Consider the following 21809-nt stretch of genomic DNA (forward strand, 5'->3'; position numbering starts at 1 on the left):
ATAAATAAAAAAAACAATGCAGTGTTCCCCTCTAAACTTTTCAAATGGTTTCATTTCAAATTCTTTTTGAGGCCCTAAGAGGTGATATTATACAATAACTTATAGAAGGGTTCAGTGTTTCAGGGTTTTTTGTTTTTTAAGTTTCAAACAAGTCCCCATCTGCTTTAGTCGTTTAGGAGAAAGATGTAATGCTGTTTTGCTGTGAAGCTCCTAAATGTTCACCTGACTTTCCACTAATTCCATTCACTTTTTGGTGATCTTTTCTTTTGATTATCTCAATACCCAACAGTTTGGGACCCCCAAGTCGGAAAACACTGATCTTGAAACAACTTTGACTAACCCTAATCCTTTTAAAAAGTACACTTAGCTGATACTAGAATTTTTACTTGTGTAGGAGTTTGATGATGGAGCATTTTTACATTGTTGTAGATACTTTTGATGGTGATCTGAATACTTATACAATATATTATTCCTCTTGCCAACCCATATTTATGCATATGTGTAGGACCAATAGAACAGATCACTGAAGAACAGAACCACATTTACAAGAAGGCATCAAAAATACAGTCGAGCCTGATTCCTTATCAACAAAGAAGACTTTTATTTGTTCCATATCTTTCAGATTTTTTGGTCAAATATTAGATGTGAGGTGGAGGAGAGTGCACTCAGTAGGAGAGGTGAGGTGACGGTGCACAGGGCAGCAGGCAGGGGGCAGCAGATGAGTGAAGGAACAGGAGAGATGTGGTTGTTAAAGAGGAAGAAGGAAGTGATCAAAGACATGATTTACAGTTTGTTTGAAGCCAGTTCCTCAGGACATATTCAAATTATTAAAATAGACACAAATGAAATTATTTAACAAGTTTCTCATCAGAAGATAAACAACTTTCAGACTTGAGGTGGCGATGATTTTGTGTAATTAACTGAAATTAGAGCTCTTCTTTAAGCCTTATATCTGTATACTGTCACAACTGAGCCCCAGACATGAATTCATGAATGTGAGTGCTTAATATATTTAATAAATATGGACTATTTTGGCAAAAACTAAAAGAATATGCACTTTATGTTTCTTATCTCATATTTCTGCAGAGATTTCAGGAATCTTTTTGCCACCCAAACCCATGACAAACCTCTCCAAGTCTTTCATCCTCGGCCTTCCCCCCACCCCCATCACAGGCTGTCAGCAAAGCTAAATTTACCCGTCGTCTCACACACATTCATGCAGCAAACCTCCAACATATATATACACACACACACACACTCTCTCTCACACATCAGTCGTTTTACAAAAGGATCAAGCACAATCTAGCTCCGTCTCTTTCTCACACACACAGTGATTCAGTTTATGACTGCAAAAACAACACAATGTCGAGTCAAGGCAACGTGTACACGCACACTGGTCATTGTTCACATTCTCACACAGAAATACAAAAGGCATGGGCAGAATTTCAAACAAAAAAACGCATGTAAAAGTACAGACACACTCGTAAAGTGCACATATGGAAAGGAAACTGTGAGGGATGAAGACGTACATGGCATGATGTCAAGAGTTTGAGAGCGCCAAATGTGAGAAGAAAACAAAAGAATTGATTTAAAAAATAGTTTACACAAAGAAGAAACATGGAGGGACGTAAATGGGGCAGTCATGTGTAAAGCAGCTCGTCGTGTTTACACATTTCTGGGGAATATTACAGCAAGAAATGCAACCAAATTCAAATAATGGATGTCAGGTAAACACCTATACGCTCATTCACACACACACCATCTAACCCCAGGATTTATTAGAAACTCTTGGTGTAAAAAAAATAAAAATAAAAAGCCCCAACTTGTTTTTCCTGATCGCCATCGTTTTCTTCTTTTCCTCACACTTAAAAGGCAATCAAGGTGAATAAAAACAACATTTTATGATCAGCAGGCATATCCCACCCAAATTCAAAAATCAAGTTATCAAAGTAAAACTGTCAACAGAATAAAGCACAACTTGGTCGACAACAACAAAAAGGATTGAAACAAGTAACTAAGGCATCTGATGAGAATCTGAAAATATACAGAAGAGAAACAAAAGCAGCAGTGGAAACAACAGAGGCACAAAAATAAAGGTGTGATGGTGAGAAAAGAATAAAAAAAGACACAGTCAGCTAGAATGGCCTCCAAACATAAACCCCCTTCCCCCTCTTTCTAGAACAATCCCCTCCCCTTCACAAGGGGCACCTCTCTGCGTCCACCAGTCCACTTTTGGCACAGATGCACTCCCGACACATGCAGGACCAAACTGAGGAGGGTACGATGGCCTGGCAAAGGGATTTGGTGCCACCTATTGTCAGCCAAAGCAAACTGCCATTTGTGCAGAGCCAAGAGGTTGGTGAAGGGGATCAATTTAAGCAGAGTTAAAAGAAACAAGATATGCATCCCAGCTGGGTCTGATGTGGTACAGTACAAAACATTTCCTTCATCCTGTTTTTGCAGATATGACGAATGGCAAAAGAACCGTCGAGCACACGTCAGTACAAGGCAACGTTCAGTAGAGCAAGCGTCAACCGTGATAATTCCAGAAGAAGAGAGGAATTACCCCCAAATAAATACAAAAAGAAAAAGTTTAAAAACAAGAAAAATGTAAACAATGTCTACGTTGATGGAAGTCATAGTGGTGTCATGCATCATGTCATGTCATCTGGGAGGCTGAGCTACGTCCGTGTTCGGGTGTCCGGCTGCCCTGATCGATCGGAGTGGTGCGAGGGTGCAGGGGTGGAGAGGAGGGGATGAGCTCCTCCTACTCAACTTTGACGCCCATCTTCTCTGTGTTTAGTAGGTAGAGGCTGTCGTCTATCAGGAAACTGGAGGGAGAAGGAAGTAAGGATCATTTATAAGGAATCTGTCCACAATAGCGCTGTCACGATTCTACAAATCCACGATTCGATTTAACTTTTGATTTTAAGGCCGAGATTGGATTTGATTTTCAATTTATACAAATCTTTTTTAGCTCTGATGGCTTTGCCATTGTTAGACTATCACATCAGATGGTTTTATGCTCTGACAACTTTCATTTCCCTTTTAAAAATTCTTATCTAGAAGATAGGGCTATTTTACAACAACACTTTGGCTTTATCCTGGTGACTTTCTACAGGTTAGGGTAAGACTAACTAAGACAAGTTCAAATAATATTCACCAAAAATGAAGATTCCAGAGTTCAACAAAAATGCAAACAAAAGGATCTAAACATAAGAACAAAGAAAATAAACATTTCCGACGCTGTTGGGAGATACCTCCAGTACACGACAGCTGATCGCTTTTGTGCACCACCTACAGGCTAACAGTAAGCTATCTGTGTCATCTTTTAAGTGTTGTTTTGTTTTTTTCTCTCTACCCCGAAACTAAAAGATCATTTTGATTTAGAATCTAAATCGTGACACCCCTGACCCCACAAGCAGCATTTTCTCTCCCACTTAATTGTAACTTCAAGGCAAAAACACAACTTGACACAGCCTCCTCTTCAGAAAAGCTATGAAACAAAGGCAGGGCAGGTGATTGGACAAACCTGTAGAAGAGGAAGTGGACTGGTACGGTGCTGAGGTGCCACACAGCGTGAGCGTCTAGGATCCAGAGCATCGGGGGGAAGTCCAGCAGCTCCAGCAGAGCCAGACCGTGAAGCAGCAGCACCACCAGGCCGCACTTCCACCAGTATGGCAGGGTCCGCCGGTTCTGCCAGCACCAACACAGCCACCACAGGAGGTTCACCATGCCTTTAAAGATGAAAACACATAGAAAAACAACACGTTTAAAGGTCTTTAACAAAGGGCTCTCAAAGACACCTGTTGCTGTTTTATGTAATCATTGTGGGGTCTGTATGCCCCTTCTCTTTTAGCATTTCCCTTTGTCATATTAAACTGCTTATGCCATAAAATAAAATAAAATAAAATACAAATAAATAAAAAACAAGGCATTTGGCAGACAGGGCACCAAACAACAATCATCCTGAGACAGTACATCAGCTCCCAAAAATGTAGTCGTGAATTCAGTGAACTGGGAAATGATGTTTTGTTAGTTGTTCCGACTGCAGATTCAATAAAACTTTAAAATGTGTAACGTGACAGTACTGGTAGGTATAGATATTGTAAAAACAAGTACAATGTATTCATAGGAAAGTGCTTAAAATAACACAAATCTTAAAAAGTTGTGTATAATGACCATTACTACCAACTCAATATGAGCTTTAATGTGACTTTTAAGTTTAATTTGCTGTACCGATGGTGGCGTTAGCAGCCATGTTGTAGCCGTAGTCGAAACTGACAAAGGTCAGGTAGGACACATGCGAAGTAAAGGCCAAGATGAGCAGGACTCCCACCATGCTGGACACCCCAGGTCGCCTCAGGCCCAACGTTCTGATGAAGAGAGAGACGGGCGAAGCAGAACAGGAAGTGATATTACAGAGATGTATTTTACATTAATAAGCATAACATTAAGTGTCTCTAAAGGAGTAAAAAATCTTTATCATAATTTTACTTAGGAAATATCAGACAGCAATGTTAACCAGGGTAAATGATAAATAAAGTTTAATGTGATTTTAGTTTTTATCATGCAACAAATGAAAACATTTGCAGGTCTCATGGAAGTCCTGCTTACCTGACACAACACAGGTAGATTGAGTAAAGAATAACAGCCGTGGCACAGAAATAGTCCATTTTCTGAAAGAGACATACAGACATAAGCAGAGTTAAATCAACATCAAGAGACAAAGACTTGTGCCTGTTGTATGTTGCTGAAAATATACCACACACAGCTGGAGGGCTTGTCAGTAATGGCATTAGGATGTTACTGATTAGCTAAGCTCATTAGCCAATAAAACAGAAAAACGCTCATGGCAGGAGGCAGTCTGGCAGTTGGGAAGATATTTTAGCAGCTCTCCACTCAACATACAATAAAGTGTTGCTTTTTTAATTAACACTGAATCATTTTACTTTCTGTAATGTTAAAAGGTTTCTTTTGGATGTGCTCTGCTCATTGCTTTGTCCCGTGTGTGCATATTGAGTCCTGACGGCTCTCACCAGCCCTCCATATAAATAGCAAGCTAACTGAACAGAAGTCTTTCTCAGCAGTAAGTGGACCGAAACAAAAGGTAAGAGATAATTAATTCTGTATAGGTCAGATAGAGAGAAACAAAACTCTTGGATAACATATTAGTCATAAAATTTGATAAAGACTTTTTTTCTGCAATCAAGTAGACAAAACGGCTTCATACAGCTTTACAAGTACCCAAGCAGTCAACAACTATTACCTCAGTTAGATAGGTGTCCCGGGTGTGAAACACTGTCGACCAGAACCAGGCATTAAGAGATACCTAAAGAAAACACACACAGGCTCTTGTTATGAATTGTACAATGATCATGACACAGGAGTATTGGTGTATCTATCTATGTTAAAGTTCTGTCATTTTCTCCATCTCACCAGAGAGAAGGCGTTGATGGTGTGGTACATGGGGCTCTGGCGTGGCACCGTGCTGCGATAGCGCAGCAGCATGAGAAGGCAAGCCAGGCCGTTAAGCAGAGAGGCCAGGGCCGAGGCTGGCTCCTCAAAACACAGGAAGCGCGCAAACGGCCACTATGGAAAATAAAATACAAAACATTGGAATCAAATTGGTAAAGACAAAACCAATACTGGAGCACTTTGCTGTTTTGCTCTAATATACTGTACTGATTAAAGTGAACTGATAATGAAGCCAGAGCTCAGTAAGTCTGTGATGGAGTTTGGTGAGTGAACACAAACCTTGCCGTGGAACTGTGGGACTCTGTACCCCTCGGCCTGGTACAGCCCCACGGTGGTCCACATGCACTGATAGCGACAATCATCGCGACATGTCCAACCTGGAACACAGGAACAAAGAGAGAGGAGCTGAGGACGTGAACAGGCACGACACAGGTCAAAGGTCAGAGTTCAGTTGGCCTCACAGATAACGGGTACCAATATTCAACAAAACAATACGTCTGGAAAACGTTTCGCCCTTTTATTACCATTTATTAACCCATTGTAAAGGCTTTTAAACATCAGTTGCAACTTCGTAATGGCCATCCAAATCATGTTTATGGATGAACACTGATATGGATCAGTTAAACCATTATTTATCAATGATGGTTATTATAAAGTATTATCCCTTCCTTATTATAAGACATGTGAAACTGGTGATTAGATGGTGTGCCAATGTCTCACACATTCACACCATACAGTTGTTAATGGACGTGGAGGGTGCAGTTTCTATAGGCCTTTTGTGACACCTTGCCCAGCCGGAAAAACTGGCCTTCAACTTTCAAGGCTGTTTCAGTGAAGCCTACAGTTTGAATCAGTGTCACGTTTCATGAAAAGAGTCACACAGCAGCCATGACATACACAGCAGCAGACACAGAATGAATGGTAACTGTTAGCAAAGACGCTCACAGGGATGCGTTTAGCGACTGTTACAATACAGCTAGATATGTTATAGCTAAGTCCAGTGGGTAGCTTGTGGAGAAATGCAGCAACAGACTGCTAACAAGCTAAGTTAGCTTAACTAACCTGCTACCAACAACAACAACAACTCACCTGTCAGCGCCATGTACTGCGGCTGGGTGGACTGAAAGCCCCGTAGCCGAGCTCCGGTGCAGTTGGTCCGGACACATTGCTTCACACAGTCTCGGTAAACCGGCTCCTTGTCGCCTTGAGAGGACTGCACAGTGGTCACCGATACGAGGAGCAGGACGACAGTGGCCACAGCGGGGAGTCTGACAGATGTGCAGTGGGGTATCGCTGAGGCCATGGTGGTCGGTCTCGGCCCGTCAGAACTCACGAAGGCACGGCTGGACGACAGCGGCATCGATGGCTTCCACAGCCGACGGTCCACATTACCAGACAGTCATCCCTTGTTCGAGGCGATAAGCCGGGCCTGAAATGTTTGAGAGTTACAGTGCAGTGGGTCCAACTGCTCCCTGCTCTCTGATCAGGGTCAAGTTTCACACTCACATTACGTTTCCGGCCGACATTTCCAAAATAAAACACGCACTGGTTGGCGTTTGAAGAAACTTTTATTTTGTGAGACAAAACCTCAAGTTCCCACTGTGTAGTATCATCTGTGTGCGGTCTAAGCTTTCCACCAAGCCTCTATAAATAATACATGATGTGTAAGCCCACTTATATGTTAGATCCAATGCGGATATTGTAAAGTAAAATATTGGTAGCTTTTATTTTGAAGGCAGAACGTTTAGATGGTGATAATTTTACTTCCGTTATTACGTACGTCACTAGGTCATGTGATTCATTGATCTATTGATTTTTCAAGTTATTCTTTTTAATTTAAATTTAATGGTAACTATGAGGAATCTTGTGTATAATAATAACGATAATAATAATAATAATAATAATAATAATAATAATAATAATAATAATGTTATTTTTAAAATGAAAAACATTGTGGAAAATCTCTTTCTTTGAATATGCAGGTATTTTCTCTGTTTCTATCTCATCTGCTCATTCATCACCAGTCACTTTCCATAGCCTGTCAAAATCAGTGTTATTCTAGGTAAATGAAGTACTCTTCAGTCAAATGAAGTTGTGACTACTGAAAGGTGTAAAACAAGCATAGTGGCATACATTATCTCCTATATGTGTTGTTGAAGCAACAGAATACTGCCTAAAAACACCTTATGAATGAAACACAAATGTGTTTATTGAACAGGTTGTTGCTTCTGGTTATATTTTGCAGCTAGTTAGATGTATAGATTAAAATAAGATATTTTAATCTATAGCTGTGAGCAATATTTCATGTTGCTCACAGCAGAAATAGATCAGTTACTCCTGGTTTTCTAGCTAGACAACACACTGGAAGTAGACATTGTTTCCTCAAATGTTGAAATGACATAAGCTGTTATCATTTTTATGTACCCATTCTGTTTATTCGCTCTGTGATTATGTTCGTTGTTGTTGTTTGTTATCACATTTTTGCACCTATTCTGTTTTTTATTTGTGCTCTTGACATCATTGAAAATGAGAGCTTGCCCTCAATGATTTTTCGAGATTTAAATAAAGGTTGAATGAATGAATGAATGAATGACCTTAAGACAACATGAATCACATTGATTTTTTAATCAAAAAATTTAAAACTATACTTATGACAATAAAATGAAATCATGTCCATACAAATTATACCACAGGGTATGATGTATTCCTATCAAAGAGGGTGGCCTTTAACAGGGTTGATAGTGTATTTGGTGCAACATTATATATGAAAATCCAATCGGTTTAAATAGTCAAACTTCAGATATTAAACTACCTTTATGGCACTAGATTAACATACTATATGTTGCTACAACAAACGTGATAACATATGCATTATTGCCTTCTTTGACAATGTGCGCAGCTCTACACAGCTGGGAAAATATCTGATAATGAAAACTAAAAAGTCAAAAAACTGGTTCATTTCTGCTTCCAACATTTCAGCCAGTCCAGTTTTCCCATATTGTTCAAATGCAAGTTGATTGACGCTACATTTCCAAACACAGTGCTGGACAACACTGCACTCAAATCATAACAAGTGGTACTTTTATCTAGTCTCATAAACTGGGACACCAACCACCCAATTATTGGAGGAAGATAAGCCACAAGGCCAATAACAATGTTGTTGATGGTGACCTGCAGGGCCTTCTTCTTCTGAGGGTGGATGTTTCCTCCTGCAGGCTCGATCTCTTCAGGGTCCAAAGAATGGACACGTCACAGAAGCAAATAACAGGGAGAGTCAGGATATAAAACAAAATTAGGATGGGTTCAAACGCGACCTTTTGTTGGAAAGCAAAATAACATCCATATGCAGCATTCACAGTCCAAACACCAACAGCCATCAGGATCCTGGGAGTCAGACTCTTTCTTGCCCGGTATGAAAGAGGATGAACCACAGCCAGGTAACAATCCAGACAGATGCAGGTTATGAACAGAGGCCTTCCACACAAATTGAATGTATAGACGAAGGAAGTAAATCCTACAAACACGAAGTTATGCTCATGAAAATTGTAAAGCATGCCAGGTTGATTAAGTGTCAAAAAAAGCCCATCCATGACAGCTTGATTTAACATAAAGATGTCATTGGGGGTGAATGGTATCCCTTTTCTTCCTTTCTGAAACATGTCCAAGAGTATGGCAACTGCTCCAGGAAACCCAAAAACAAAGGAAGCAACAGCGACACATGTCCAGAAGATTTCCTCCTGTTCATCGTCACACTGCACCTCGGCTGTTGCATTAGAGTAGTCAGTGATGTTATCTAACCGGGACATTTGGATTGCTCTGTACTTTTACTCTCAAATCAATCAGCTGAGAACCTCCAAGTACTGCAACTGAACCAGTCGACCTCTGTGATTAAATTTAAAGTTAGACCTGCTGGGTTTGAGTAAGTTCTCTCGATTTGAATAAGTGGCGTATGTGTATAGGTGTATGTTAAACTTGACATGCCATACCGCCGTCATCTGTCACATTAACAAACACAAACTTTTCCACCCAGATTTGAATTTGTTTTGTAAAATCAGGAAGAACGTGACATGTCACACCTCTGTGCATCTGGCGTGCGTTAAAGTTTCCAGCCACAACGGTGAACTGAGGGCAGAAGCATTATTCCACATGAGGGACTTTGAAATCCTCTATTTTCTATACTCTGTGATTTTGACTACCTGAGGGATGAAAGGGCTGTGATGAGTGACAACATGCTGTTGTTAAAAGTGATGTAATAAAACTGTCCCTGTATATGACAATGCCACCGTAACCAAACACACATCTAGTTATTTAACTTATACCCACTGACTCAACAGCATAGAAAAGCTTTGATATCAAATACAACCCTTCATATTGAGCTTATGTTATCGAATTAATTGGATGAAAGATCTACATGTAATTGAGATACTTAAGTCAATTCTTTAGGCAAATTATTTTAAGCGCAGTGTGAATTAGCAGTGATTCATTACCTTGATCTTGCAATTCCCAGATCAAACAATATTACCTTATGTATTAGTTTCTGCAGCATCCATATGATGAATTTGAGTTACATGTAGTCACATAGTGATTTCTGTAATGGACCAGGATTTTCCATCTCTTCACCACGTGTTATTCTTGTATTATTAAGTGTTTATGCTTATTTTTAATTCATCTGTCCTGCACATTTAGAGTCAGGGGTTGATAGATTATTTTTTATCTTACAACAAAGTGTTCTGTTTCTGCTGTGATTTTGTTGGTTTGTACTGTGCAGGTAACATCTATTGCATGTCTAGCCATCCAGGGAGAGAGATTTGTGGCTCTAACTGAAGTTTTTTCCCTCCAAACCTTGAATTTACTCCACCACATGCATATTACAGCCAGTGTGCAGTCATTACAGGGCTGTCCACAGTCAACCAATAGTGCGATCACCCACGCCCCCACTTAAACCAGTCAGACACAGTGTCATACGAAAGATAGTGGATTTTATTTGTACTTCTTTATTTGGTACAGTCTTTAAAACAGGGGAGAAACAGCAGTGAGTCGGAGGAAGAAGAGACCAAAACCAAGACATTTTACTTTTGTTTATTTCATCTCTCCCTCCCACTCACCATCTTTCACCATCTCTTTCTCTAATTACAGGATTTGAAACAAATCATGCTTTCCTATTTTCACTGCAACTTTTCCTTTCGTGCCTGTGTTTAAGAGAAGGAGAGACAGATTAAAGAGAAGGGGTAGGCAATCTATTATAGTACAGTACTCCCACTCTTAACTGTGCTCTCCTCCCTGATACAAACAAAGGGACGAGTCCATTAAACACTCTGTGTCAGGGTGAGACTAACAGACCACTCGGGTCAGGCTGCTCACTTGTTTCAAGTGAGCGACTGTGCTTGCACCACAGCACCCAAGAGATATGTCTGACTGGCCGTTGTATACACTGGACTGCATATGCATACGCGCTGTACATAGGTATGATGCATGCACTGTTGGCCTCAACGCAGAAGGACAGAATGAGTGATGGGAGGAAAAGCAAGAGGTACAAGAGGCAGGGACAGAGATGGAGAGAGAGTTTCAGTGCCACAAGATTATTTTTATTGAAAATAATCCCATGTCCTCCTGTTGGTACTCACACACAAACAACCACACAGCCTTCAGTCCTCTCACTGAGTATCTCGAGAAAGGAGACAAGTCTTTTTGTAGTGAGCTGGCAAGCGGACAGAGAGGGCCGAGGGCGCGAGAGTGTGCAAGGGAGCCACGGCATCGGAGGGAGTGTGTAGAGTAGATGTTGCGTCGAGTATGGGTATGAGCGGAGGCAGAGATCTTGATAGAGACGGGGATTTATTCCTCCTTCTCTTCTCCGTGTGTGATGACGTAGCAGATGTTCTTGTAGTCCACATTGCCAGCCACATCAGGGGGGAAAGCAGCCCACAGGTTGGTCATCTGTAGAGGAAGGATTACAAAACTGTCTTACAATGCTGAACAACTGGTGACAGAATGAGAACATGAGTGAGAGAGAGACTGATCAGCTCACCTCCTCAGCGGTGAACCTGTCGCACTGGGTGGTCAGGAGCTCCTCAAGGCTGGAGGGAGGAAAAGGAGAAAAATGAATCAGTCGGATGATCGATCTTGAGTCAAAGAGCTTTTGTGATAGAAGGTAAAGTAAAGCTAAGAGCCCTTACAATTCCTTCTTGATGGCGCCGGTGCCCTCGGGGTCCAGGACCTTGAAAGCGCTCACAATGACGTCCTCGGGATCAGCACCTAAGAGGAAAAGAAGCCAATTAGTCAAAACAAGAAGAGAATAATTAAGATAAATGATCATCAAGCAACAAGGGAGGGTTGAACTGTCTGAGTGTAAGTCCTAACACACCCTTCAGCTTCTCGCCGAACATGGTCAGGAAGACGGTGAAGTTGATGGGGCCGCTGGCCTCCTTCACCATGGCCTCCAGCTCCTCATTCTTCACATTCAGTTGGCCCATGGTGGCCAGCACGTCCCTGAGGTCATCCTTGCTGATGATGCCATCTCTGTTCTGGTCGATGATTGTGAAAGCCTGCCAGGAGACAACCAAGTGAGAGATGAGACATCAGTCAGTGAATGAAAGAAAATAAATCGTGCTGTCGACCCTTCACCACCTCCTCAGATGACGCTCATAATCCTCACATTTCTCACAAGTCCTCATCATAAGACCTGCTTATGATAATTATTTGCCTGAGATAGCCTTCCAACATGAACGTGTAAATGTGGAGCTGTTTTCCACCTCTCCTCTCCACATAGCTGGGTGTAGCACCCAGTGAAACCAAAGATGGCATTGGGAACCTTTTGGGACTTGGCAGCTGGTCGGCCACTTGTCTTTCTAAGGTGTTAAAATGGTCTCAGAATGTGAGACAAGCCCCTTGCGACATTTAAGGAGAAGGTATTGATTACAGCTGTCGTTCCCGCCCTCTCTTGTGACTGAATCTTCTGACCCTATCCCGAATGTTATTTCACCTTCGGAAGTCGCTAAAGGGTAAGCTGAGCTACTATCGCTACTTTATTCTCTATTCTTTATACCTGTATACTCTATTCTCTTCTCTAAACATAGACTCAACATTAGGTCCAGGGACCTTGTCTTGTTATTTCTACCTTGAGCGCCTCCTTCCTGCTTTGATGAATATCACTGTCCCAACAGCTGTTGGCAGGCATTCCTGTGAGGTCACAGAGCGACAGTGTACAGAGTCTCTGAGGAGGATTACTGAGCTACTGAGCTACTGAGCTGCTGTCATCGGAAAACTCTGATTTACTGTCCTGTCCTGTCACGCTGATGAGGACATTTTTCACTGTCACGCAGTCAAACCAATCAGGTCTATGTCTTACGAAAGCTTCCTCATGTTACCTCCAAGGTCAAATGATACCTATGAGCGCTACATAATGTCCCTTTTCCCTACTTAGTTCATATTACTAGAAGGCTTTAAAGGGCCTGAGATGTGAGAAAACTTTACCTCCTTGTACTCCTGGATCTGGCTCTGCTCAAACATGGAGAACACATTGGAGGATCCACCCTCACCCTGCTGCTGCCTCCTCTTGGCCTTCTTGGGTGCCTGTGGAACGGTGGAAGGCAGAACAGACTTCAAACATCACATCAACGAAGCAGACTTCAATGTAAAACACAGTGATCCTGGATAAGTCTAAGCAAACCATACGAGGACTTTCCAGAAAGTCCTAAAACAAAAGGACCCAGAGTCCTAAATTGCTTGTTTCTGTAACTTTGGTAACGCTTAAAGATCTACTTAAATCACTGTATCTGGTGACTTTTGCCAAGTTGCTTTCAAGCAATCAAAGAAATCTGTCCATTTTGAATCTATCACCCAATTTAGGGGATAAAGTACTACGTAATTGCTTTGGGGGCTACAATAACACACAAGTCATCCTGAAACATTTGGTATTTCATGGTTAAGATTTGAGATGTTAGCTCAAGCCAGCAGATAAAAGTTAAATCCACAGTTTGGGAGGCTCGGCTCAAGAGACTTTTCATGGGCTCTTGATAATCCAGAAAGTAAATGTTTCAGTGATGCTTTCATCTCATCGATCCTACATCCCTAGAGACTGCTCCTCCGAGGAACGTGGCCACACTCACCATCTCTCAAGTTTCTGGGGTTGTTGGTGGTCAAGAAGAGAAGCCTACGCCAAAGCCGATGTGACTGACATGTAAGCAATGGACCCTTGGGGCCTTATATACTAGCCCATGGGGGGCTAACTTTAGCCACACCATCAGGTTTGGCAGGGAAATAGATCTGAGGGAAAGTAAGAGAAAGAGGGAGGAGCGAGGAGATGGTGGGGCGGATCGGTTTACCGATGATCCAAAATAGGCCCCAGGAGTCTTGGAATGAGGTGAATTCAATGCCAACACAGGCAGGAGTTTGGTGTCATCTGTGGACTAATATGGCAAAAGTGACCACTGTGGGACAACTCAACTGCCCCCGTACTCTTCCTCTTCTCCTTGACATACTGAGACTTTTGTTGTAGCTATTTTTATTTCTTTTATATCGAGAACAAAACTGGCTTGGGATGACAGGCTGTTGCTGCTTAACTCCTGTGATGCTCACACGGATGGGATTAACAGTAATTAACAGCTCCCCTTCGCTCTAGGTGACAACATTTATCAGCAGTAATCATATCCTAAAGTCATCGCCTGTCTAAATGATAGGTTTGGTCTGAGATTAGAGCCCATCACCAGATCGGTAGTGGGCAACAGGGTGTATAAACAGTCATGAAACTTGAAAACAGTTGGCTGATGGACGTTGGTCTGACTCCAGAAGTGGCACACGACTACTAGGACTAGAAACAGTGACCTTGCGTCGATGACAGATGTAAACGGCGCTTTAATGAGGACACAGGTGAAAGAAAATACTTTGTGGAAACATTTAAAGTCTTTATTTTGAAAGAGAAGGAATCTTAATCTAGGCTGCACACATACATACCATACACAGGAAAAAAACAAGTAAAGATTCAAGTATGGGAAAGAACAAGAATTAGATTTCATAGCAATTAAATTTCAAGTTCTTGATCGCTCTCTGTTAAAGGTGCAGTATGTAGTTCGGGGAAAGAAATTTGAATCAGAAGAGAAAGATCTTCTTGGATATTGTTATCCCTAAACAAACTAATTAATCATCATGACTGAATAAGCTGGATAAACAAACTGACCTTAAAGGACAACACAATTTTATACTTTGTTTATATGTATATATATGTATTTATGTTTGTTTATATATTCATGTATGTGTATCACCTCAATACTACTGTAATATTAAAATTTTGAGTTTGAATTTCCTCTCAAAAACTACATAGTACCCTTTAATATCAATTTATTTGATTAATAAGTCACATATGTGATGTGAAAAATCACGTCGATTGGGCTAAAAGAGTAGTTTTCCCACTACAGATACACTAATTTGGGTTTCTCCTGGAGGTTCCCAGTATAGTTGCCCACCCACTCAACTCCATATATGAGCTCCATAGGCTGCCATCAATCACACCACTGTCAGGCTGAGGTATGTATTGGGACGCAGCAACAGCGTGAACCGATACTGCCTTTGCTCGTTGGTCTTCTAGTTCACACCAGCCAAACTTCTTTTAAAGGGGCCGATATGTTTTTTCTTAAAAAGAAATTCTTGGTTATGATTTGATCTGATCCTAGATCTGCCCACTGATTAATTAATCCTCTGTGATGAATGTCGCGAGCAGCAGAGCAGCCACTTCCAGTTTGGGCTTGAAGGTGAAAAGAGAGACAGAGGGAGAAAGAGACCGAGCTCTGTCAAAGACCATAAAAACAAGACAGCTGAAGAGACTGAAATAGCTCAGACTACCCCGCCTCTGCCCGCCATTCTCTTTCTCAGCCATTTTGACTCTTCTAAAATTCGACAGACTTGCCCTTCTTGGCCTGCTTTGCCCCCCCATACAACTGTTGGTCCTTATTTTAGCGACACAATCATGGCCTGCTGCCTGATGTTTATTTTTGATCTCATAGGTCCTGTTTGAAATCAGAAAGTTGCAGATTGCCCACTATTTTATTTCTCCTTCAGCTTTTTATGTTTGGACAATTAACAATCAAGAACTTTAGCTTCTTTCGATGGATAAAAGTTAGTAGAAAAGCACGGCAATCTTCATCCCGTTTCATTTGATTAGTTATTCTTGGTTGTTTTTGTACGTCCAAATTTTTGGTTTTCCCATCTCCGTCATTCCCCCAGGTAGGTGTCTTCTGGCACTTGCCAGGCCATCCCTTGTCTTGATGTCTTGCCTGGTAAATGAAGGCTACATTTAAAAAAAAAAAAAAAAATCAATCAATGTCAATTTTCCCCCGAAACAAAACACTGTGATGAAATGTGGTTTTATCAGTTAATTTATTAGAATGTTTATTGGTATGTTGTAACTGTAGTTTATGACAATATGCAGCATTAATCCACCAAAACAGATTTACAATAGTCATGTTTGTCTCAATAATATTAAATATTCATGATGAAATAAGCAACAATCAGAAACTTTATCAAAAACTTTTCACACCATAAAGATTCTTGATTCCGGTTTGTGGATTACCTTCTGGTAACTAGACACATATGACACAAGCCTTTGTTTTCACTTCTAAACAAGTATTTAATTTCATGTAACTATTTGTTTTTTAATTATTACTCAAATTTTAATTTCTGCAATCATGGAACAAAGAACTTGACTTGGTATCATCCCTAATTTTACCAATAGCACCATGTAGCTCGACTGGACGACAGAGTAGATAAAGATCAGTGAGGAAGATGTCACACTAACTGTTGCTGTTGGTGCCTTTTAACCTTTGAAAAGTGTTACATGTGACCTTTTGTATAAAACCTCACATAAAGAAATCCCTTCACTGTAATGAGGAGCAGAGATTAATAGAGCAGGAGATCATAGATCATTTATTGACTGTGGCATATCAAGTAAAAAAGAAACAGTTACCTCTTGAAAACAAAATACATAGAAATATTTGAAATATATCTTCACAATAATTGTTGTAATTCTTATTTACATAATTGCTTTCCAATACCACCACAGTTACTGGAATTTTGATTTAGACATTGTGTGTATTCCACATTTATCAACCAAAATCTATTAAGTTTTCCTCCTGAACATCATCATCACCTCGTCCCCTCTTTGACCAATCCGCAATCAGTTCCTTCACCTCTTTTCCAAAATCGTCATGTAATTTACTAAAATCCTCCTGGGTGCTGAAACACAACCCTGACCACTCCCCCAGAGGCGGAACAGGAGTGTTAACAGGCATCACATTTGCACTCCTCTTGGGCCACAGTTTGGGTGATCTTTTACTGGCTGTTTTGGATGAAACGGTCGGAGCGTGAAGCGTCGGACTGGAGGTCAACGTGGATCCTGCTCCCACACCGGGTGCTGGAAATGAAGGGAGCGTTGAAGTTTGCGCGCTCAAACAGGAGGCTGCAGGAAATCCCGCTTCTGCTGCGAAATTTGGCATGACGAAAGGCTTGGCTGGTTCACTGGGGAACTCAGCTAATGCATCTGAGGAACAGAGAAATGCAGAAATAACCAAACAGTTGGTATGTTAACAGAGACATTACACTGAACTCATTTCTCAGTGTTGTTGGTTGCTGTGGTTCAATGTTTTGCTTCACGACACCACGGCCCACTATGCCACATGAAGAACAGCCATCCAGGCTGTAGAGCACTGAGAATGTCTTATTAATTATTCATTTGACTTTTTAAAGATGCAAAAGAATTAACTGTATTGTTACACAATAATTCAAAGGAGCAATATGTAAGAATTGACCACCTCAAATTCAAAACAGCTTATCATCAGAGTGACCGCTAGCTGCTGCCATAGCTTTGTGCTCGACATCTGGACCAGGCTAGGCGAGCTGGTTAGCATGCTAAAGATGCTTTGCAACACAATACATAGAAGCCTATGTTTTAAATTTAATAATGGTACAGAAATGTTTTACCATTTGTGTTTGTATTTTAGAGTAACCTTTTTATTTTCTAGCAAAGTTGCAAAATCAGAGGATAAATATTGGCCAAACTGTGACGCTTCCCACACGCTTATATGAGCTCTCCACTGAATCACCCGGGTGCTTCTGCTTGAGATGGTGAAATAAAGTTGTTTGTTGTTCTCTTGTAACCAAAGCATTCCCACACTACTGAGACTGCTCCCCTATTTGATAACAAACTCCTCCGCTGTGGAGCTGCGAGCAATATTACATTCACTTCAACAGTATGACACCATTACCTCATTATATCGATATCACTGGGAATGACTTATACTATGACCAGCAACACTTTCGTTTTACCATATCTCAAATGTCTCTTTCCAAACATAGAAAGTCAGGTTGAGCTACAGACTGTTTCAGGAAGTGTCAACAACTGATCATTTTCATGGAGTTTAATGAGACTGCTGCCTGTTTGATTTCTGCCCTAAAACAGGAGGAATTTGAACCCCTCTTTGAAAAAGTCGACATATTTAGATCATTACAAATTGACTTATTGTGTTTACATGAATGTGTCTGAGAGATGTTACGAGGTTATACAGTCTGCATACCATGTACCACGATGTACACGGCGTCTGTAAGCAGTGATTCACACAGCTGCTCTCCAGAACAAAGGCGGCTCTCTTCCACCCACAGATAAACAAACACCCTCGGCCTTCCAGCCTCTCACCTCTGTACTTCTTCTCCAGGTCCATCACTAGCAGGGCCAGGTAGCTGTGATTGGCCGACAGCAGGGCTTTGATCCAGCTCTCCTGACTGGCCTGGTCCTCGGCAGCAAACTTGTACGTCCGCAGTCCCGGGTCACTCCACACCAACGAGAAGGCGAACTGCTCTTCGGACTCGCACAGCTGGACGGTGCAGCCCTCCAGAACAATCACTCCTGTCAGGTCTCGGTCGGTCGGCCGTTCCTTGTAGAAGAGGAGGTTCCCCTTCAGCATGCACCAGCGCTTCTGATAGGAAGTCTTTATCTCACCCTGTGGGACGATTGTGCCATCTGTGGTTTACTGACTCAGTTACAATAGATCATTTACTCAATTTATTACACAACCTTCCTGCTGAAATAATGTGTTTTATGAAATTACTGAATCCAGCAGCAAAAAGGAAGTAATGTCCTTTAGAGAGGTTTTCTATGAGCTTTGAGATTCAATATTACATCGAGTTCAGCAGTAATATTCAAGCCATTTATTCTGTGAAGGAATGTAAGTATATTTACTCAAGTGCTGTACTTCAGTACAATTTTGATGTACTTCCACTTACTACATTTTGGAGGCAAACATTTTACCATTTGCTCCACTACATTTATTATTAACCTTAGTTACCAGGTACTTTGCAGATTTCATGCTGCATCAGAACCAAAGTAGTGCATTTTAAAACGTATTTATTTTATCTGCAACTGAATTTAATAATCAGAAAAATGATGAATATCGGAGCCGATAAACCCATAGTGCACAATTCATACATACGTCTATAAACGTATATATATATACACACACAAACATATATGTATAATTTATTTTATGTGTACCTATGACACTTAAAAAGTGAAATATTTTAGAATCGGCCACCTGTCAAATTCATGCTCAAAGCAAATAAAGGGCAGCATATCACCAGAATAACCGCTAACTGCCTCTAACTGTATCTGCTGTTAGCTAATTAGCTCAAAACCGCAGCTAGCGGTCGGCAGCTCTGGGACCAGGTGTGTGTTGGTGTGAGGGCTAGCATGCTAACTTCTCTGCAACACAATAAATACATGTTATAAAGTCAAAACTCTTTTTTGTTTCACATTCTGTTGATGATTTTTGTGAATTTCTGAATGCTTTTAACACAATTCTTACATATTAAAGTAATACGTATTGCCCCTTTAAGTGCATTTATTGCCAGAAAATTACTTTAGATACTTAATAGCCGGTACTTTATATAACTTTTACTCAAGTACTATCTGTAGGGAGAAATGTATTTACTATTTTAACATGATAACTTGATGATGACATATGGGTAATTTTCACAACACTGGTGTTTTCATCTTATTTTTTTACAATGTAACTTTATTATATAAAGTTTATATTGTGACGTTAATGTTTCAGAGGTTATAGGCAAAGTGGTGACTGTTGGGTATGTTTTAAAAAAAACCCACATACAACTTCTGTGAAGTGATGGAAAGAAGAAAAAGCATGCTGTCCACTTCCTCATGCATTTGGGCAGAGCTGTGTCTTACCTTCTTGAACAGGTAGCCCTCTTTGTCTACTGGAGTGTTGGAGGATTCATAATGGCTCACAACTTTTTCATCAAGCTTCATTTCAACATCGCAGGCTGCTCATGAGCGAGCCTGCAACACAGACGACACCAAAAACAATGCACCCTTCTTCCTCATTTATTACTCAGCATGTTTGTTTACTGAGCACTAATATTAACAGGTCGGACAAATGAGCCCACTCGACTTCCGTATTCATGAAAATGCCGATTTTTAGACTTTTTAAAACAGCCAAGTACCTACACGGTATTAACATCGTTAAAATGTTGTTGGAAACCTGCCAGACTGACCGCCATTAATATCTCGCCAGCTGTTTTTTTCAGGCGGCGGCAGTTTCTCGCCATCCGACTTCCCGTACGATGAAAATACCTGACTAGTGAATTTCGGTTTCCATTACTAACTATACACACTTGAGAAACAGCGAGGTCACACAGTTTGTCTCACTTCCACATGCTTCTTGTGTACTCACCTTTCCGAAGTGTGTAACGTGTTTCAGTTTCCTCCGGTGGGTGTGTGTGTGTGTGCGTGTGTGTGTCAATCACTTCCTGGTAGCCAAGGTGAGGAGGGCAGCTCCACGTCAACAACACACACTGAACTGAAAGTGTAACAACTGCAGCAAGAGGCTCTGAAGCAATACAGGAACTGGTGTACTGCTAAAACATAATGTTTAAATAGGTAAAGTGTTTCAAAAATAATTATATGTGTATTTTAACTACCTAATTAACATTCAATTAACAGTAATTCTGCTTTACCTGTCCAGCAAGGTGGACAGCTATGGCCCCCATGAGTGCTGGCACTGTGCCAACATCAATCAGTTTTGTTAATCAATGACAATGTTTGGAAAATTGCACCTCTAAAGTACAACTAATGTATTATTAGGTAATTCCTTGCCACATGGACGGGACTCATCCTGCACCACTGACATAAACGTAAAGTCCTCACATCTGATTTAATGCGTATGATATTAACAGATTTCTGGATTATTGTTGGGGTGGGGTATATGGCCTTGAAATAGCTTTGCGATCATTTTTAGGCTTAATTGCAATACACATTAGGCCCATATATCTTGATATTTTGAAATATCCTCTAAAGGATAGAATGAAACAGTATTTTTGACCAGAAGCTCAATATTGATATTGTAACCATAATGACTACTGATACTTAACACTTCAAATATTAACACAATTAGATTTTTGATAGTCAGTAATGTGGATATAATGACAAGTATCAGAACAAGAAGAACAGTGTGGTAAGTTAAAAAAAAAATTACATCACTTTACTGTAATGCAGCCAGTAAACAACACTTTTGCACAAAACACAAAATCTAATGGAGGTTAATAGAGAAACAGATATATTTCCTGTATTTCTGATATATTTGTATTATTTATTATTGTACATTCGTTTGTTATGCATTAAAATACCAGGGGAAATTAATTGCATATGAAGACCTACTTGTCAGTTAATGTGATCTTGTTTCTGTTTCAAAATCAAGTTTTATGATCTTAGTTTATATTGTGCTGACATGTTGTATCTTTCAAAATGTATAAGATAAGATAATCCTTTAATGATCCCCACAGAAGAAATTCAAGTGTTGCAGCAGCACAACACAAAGTAGCAAGTAGTAGAATTAGAAAAATACAGTGCAAGCATGAATGTTGACTCTTGATGCACTCTACCAGAGTTGGCAGTCAATATGTGATAATACATGAGCCTTTAAGTGATCATTAACGAGTCCTCTGATGAACAGTTTGACTGAAACGTCACTCACTGAGACATTTGTATGGGTAATAAATTTATTGATTTTGCTGTGCAAACTTTTCCTTTTTAAAATCCTAAATAACTAAATACATTTGCAATAAATACATTCAGCATACAGCAAGCTTTAATCAGTCTGGAAAATCAGGCAACTTTACTGACAATCATGCTTTTCAGGTTTTCATCATTGTCTTTAGCATTTACTTATTTAACATCAGACAATTCATTGTGTACATCACCAAAATACTTATTAAACTATATAAAACGTGTCATCTTATATTTTTTAAACCTGCTCTTTAGCCCACTGGATATAAAT

At 40.4% G+C, this 21809-nt stretch overlaps 3 protein-coding genes across 4 annotated transcripts; all 3 read right to left on the reverse strand.

Moving 5' to 3' along the window:
- Nucleotides 1–1365: 1365 nt before the first annotated feature.
- On the reverse strand, nucleotides 1366–6971 carry pgap3 (post-GPI attachment to proteins phospholipase 3). Its single transcript, XM_084343245.1, has 8 exons — nucleotides 6568–6971; nucleotides 5758–5855; nucleotides 5440–5592; nucleotides 5270–5332; nucleotides 4618–4679; nucleotides 4240–4376; nucleotides 3533–3737; nucleotides 1366–2831 (listed from the first exon to the last, which is right to left on the reverse strand). Exons 1-8 carry the CDS (start codon nucleotides 6836–6838, stop codon nucleotides 2768–2770), a joined length of 1053 nt encoding a protein of 350 aa, XP_084199371.1. The 5' UTR covers nucleotides 6839–6971; the 3' UTR covers nucleotides 1366–2767.
- Nucleotides 6972–10437: 3466 nt separating this feature from the next.
- mylpfb (myosin light chain, phosphorylatable, fast skeletal muscle b) lies at nucleotides 10438–13722 on the reverse strand. The gene is made up of 6 exons (XM_084343331.1): nucleotides 13584–13722; nucleotides 12949–13047; nucleotides 11840–12020; nucleotides 11652–11730; nucleotides 11504–11552; nucleotides 10438–11412 (listed from the first exon to the last, which is right to left on the reverse strand). The coding sequence occupies exons 1-6, from the start codon at nucleotides 13584–13586 to the stop codon at nucleotides 11311–11313; spliced, it is 513 nt and encodes a 170-aa protein (XP_084199457.1). The 5' UTR covers nucleotides 13587–13722; the 3' UTR covers nucleotides 10438–11310.
- A 2107-nt stretch (nucleotides 13723–15829) lies between these two features.
- On the reverse strand, nucleotides 15830–20300 carry LOC311250635 (sesquipedalian-1-like). 2 transcript variants are annotated; one of them, XM_084342491.1, is made up of 4 exons: nucleotides 20208–20300; nucleotides 19703–19813; nucleotides 18158–18461; nucleotides 15830–17005 (listed from the first exon to the last, which is right to left on the reverse strand). In XM_084342491.1, exons 2-4 carry the CDS (start codon nucleotides 19781–19783, stop codon nucleotides 16572–16574), a joined length of 819 nt encoding a protein of 272 aa, XP_084198617.1. In that variant the 5' UTR covers nucleotides 19784–19813; nucleotides 20208–20300; the 3' UTR covers nucleotides 15830–16571. The 2 variants fall into 2 exon arrangements, with proteins under 2 accessions (XP_084198617.1, XP_084198618.1); XM_084342492.1 differs by lacking the exon at nucleotides 20208–20300 and adding an exon at nucleotides 20029–20176.
- Between the last annotated feature and the right edge of the window lie 1509 nt (nucleotides 20301–21809).

This window comes from Pagrus pagrus (genome assembly GCF_965226575.1).
Source record: "Pagrus pagrus genome assembly, chromosome: 21".
Classification (NCBI taxonomy): domain Eukaryota; kingdom Metazoa; phylum Chordata; class Actinopteri; order Spariformes; family Sparidae; genus Pagrus; species Pagrus pagrus.